At 62.1% G+C, this 2,053-nt stretch overlaps 1 protein-coding gene across 1 annotated transcript in view; it reads left to right on the forward strand.

The window, feature by feature from the left end:
- HSPB1 (heat shock 27kDa protein 1) overlaps nt 1-572 on the forward strand; it is a 1,856-nt gene extending 1,284 nt beyond the window's left edge. The window contains exons 2-3 of the mRNA XM_010854324.1: nt 102-165; nt 257-572. Coding sequence (XP_010852626.1) covers nt 102-165; nt 257-446 — 254 coding nt within the window. The 3' untranslated portion in view covers nt 447-572. The remainder of the gene's footprint in view (nt 1-101; nt 166-256) is intronic.
- The last annotated feature ends 1,481 nt before the right edge of the window (nt 573-2,053 follow it).

A 2,053-nucleotide genomic window follows, 5' to 3' on the forward strand; every position in this document is an offset into this window, starting at 1 on the left:
CGGAGTCCTGGCCACCAGGTGGGGCGCGTTTGGCTGCGAGCCAGCGGCGAGGCCGCCCTTTCCCGCCTCCTCTGACCTACTTCCCCTCCCCCTCCTCCCAGGCAAGCATGAGGAAAGGCAGGACGAGCACGGCTACATTTCCCGTTGCTTCACTCGCAAATACACGTGAGTCCTGGCTCCGGATCTGGGGGGCGGGGGGCGGGCGCGCGGGGACGCCCTTGTGTGTAACTCTCGTCTACCCTCTTTGCCCGTCCAGGCTGCCCCCCGGTGTGGACCCCACCCTGGTCTCCTCCTCTCTGTCCCCTGAGGGCACGCTCACCGTGGAGGCCCCGCTGCCCAAGTCAGCCACCCAGTCGGCCGAGATCACCATTCCCGTCACCTTCCAGGCGCGTGCCCAGCTTGGCGGCCCCGAAGCCGGGAAGTCCGAACAGCCGGAAAACAAGTAAAGACCCTTAGCCCAGCGGCCCAGCCCACAAGTAGCCATCACTGACCATCCTCACCCGCCAAACCTCTATGTTCTTTTGATACGTTTACCTTCTGTTTTTCTCAAATAAAGTTTGAAGCCACCGCCAGCCACTGCCTCAGAGCCTGGTGTTTTTGTGAAGGAAAAGGGGTTGGTGCTAGTTTGACGTTTGCTGAGGGCCCGTTGGGCACCAGGCCCCAGGCTGGGTCCTGTGGGTGCAGTGCCGTCCGTCACTGGGCACAGCCCTGGCCTCCTGTGCCCCTTGTTCATTAAGAGAGAAGCAGTGATTGTTCACCAGAGTTAAAAGGCCCAGAGCCTGCAGGGGAGCAGGGGAAACTATGAGAGGCACTTGACCCAGGCTTGGGCACTCAGGAACCACCTGGGCAAGGGGGCAGGTGAGGGGAGACAGGGCAGGGCGGGGGGAGAGGGCTTCCTGGGAGCTCAGACTCCGGACTTCATCATAGAGGGGCTGGGCCAGGTAGACGGGAGGGGAAGTGTGGCCACCACAGGAGGCTTTCTGAGGGGCAATTCCCCCAGCCCGTGTAGGCAGTATGGGACCTGGGTCCTCAGGTCCGAGAGTGCCCCGTAGAGAGTGATGAGCAGGTGTGGCTTAGGTTTTGGTGGGAGAGGCAAAGACCAGATGGGGGAAGCAGTGGCCGCAGGAGGGCCTGCCTTGCCTGTCCCTGCCAGGAGCGGCCACGCCTGCCTTGGCCCTCTCCTTTGTCTGTGCCCTCCCCACCACCGTCTCCTACCCACTCACTGTCTCCCTGATGAAGCAGGGTCTGGGAAGACCTCGGGGAGGGAGTAAGAAGATGGAGGCTTTGGAGCCCCGTCTGAACTGCTCAAGGTCTTGAGAGACCTTCCAGTCTTCTCCACCAACAAGGTCCTAGAGCCTGGGGCTGTGGCCAAGACAGACCCTGTTCTGATTGCTCAGCCAGGCTTTGCCATGGTTTCTGAAAGGAGCAGCACCCGCAGGGCAGGGCCTTGAGCACCCACCCACAACCATCTCCCCCCACACTGCCCAGCTTCCCAGTCTCTACTCCCTGGGGCAGGTTCCATGTTCGGACACCATGATCTGGAGCAGGCATAAAGCCAAGGCAGGTCCCGGCCCCGCCAAACCTGGAGGGAGGCCCACAGAGAAATAAACACCTGGAATAAGGGTGGTGCTGGCCCAGCTGGCAGCGCGGGTCTGGACCTGTCAGCCAGGGCGCTGCCCAGTCCACCCACCCTCCCACCGCTGGTTCCCTAAGCTCTGATCTCAAATCTTCCGCCCACCTCCCTGACATGCACACCCCCCACGTCTCAGGTGTCTCCTGGATGCCTCCACTTTGCTGGGCCACGACCCAGAGTCAGCCCGTCTGCGTCTCACCCTCGCTCTGCTGGCCGGCGCCCTTGCAGCTGGCAACAGGATGGCCCTGACTTCCACAGGTGTGTCTGGGTCCTCCTGTCTGGTCAGAAAGAGCGATCGCGAGGCTGCCAGCTCCTCCACCGGTGCCCTTGATGAGTGGCAGAGCTGGTGCCAAGTCTTTGACAAGGTAATCCTCAGGCCAGCCCTGAGAAGAGGTGCTGTTACTCCTGCTTGGCAACTGG

Source organism: Bison bison, unplaced genomic scaffold, assembly GCF_000754665.1.
Source record: "Bison bison bison isolate TAMUID 2011002044 unplaced genomic scaffold, Bison_UMD1.0 scf7180017864340, whole genome shotgun sequence".
NCBI lineage: Eukaryota > Metazoa > Chordata > Mammalia > Artiodactyla > Bovidae > Bison > Bison bison.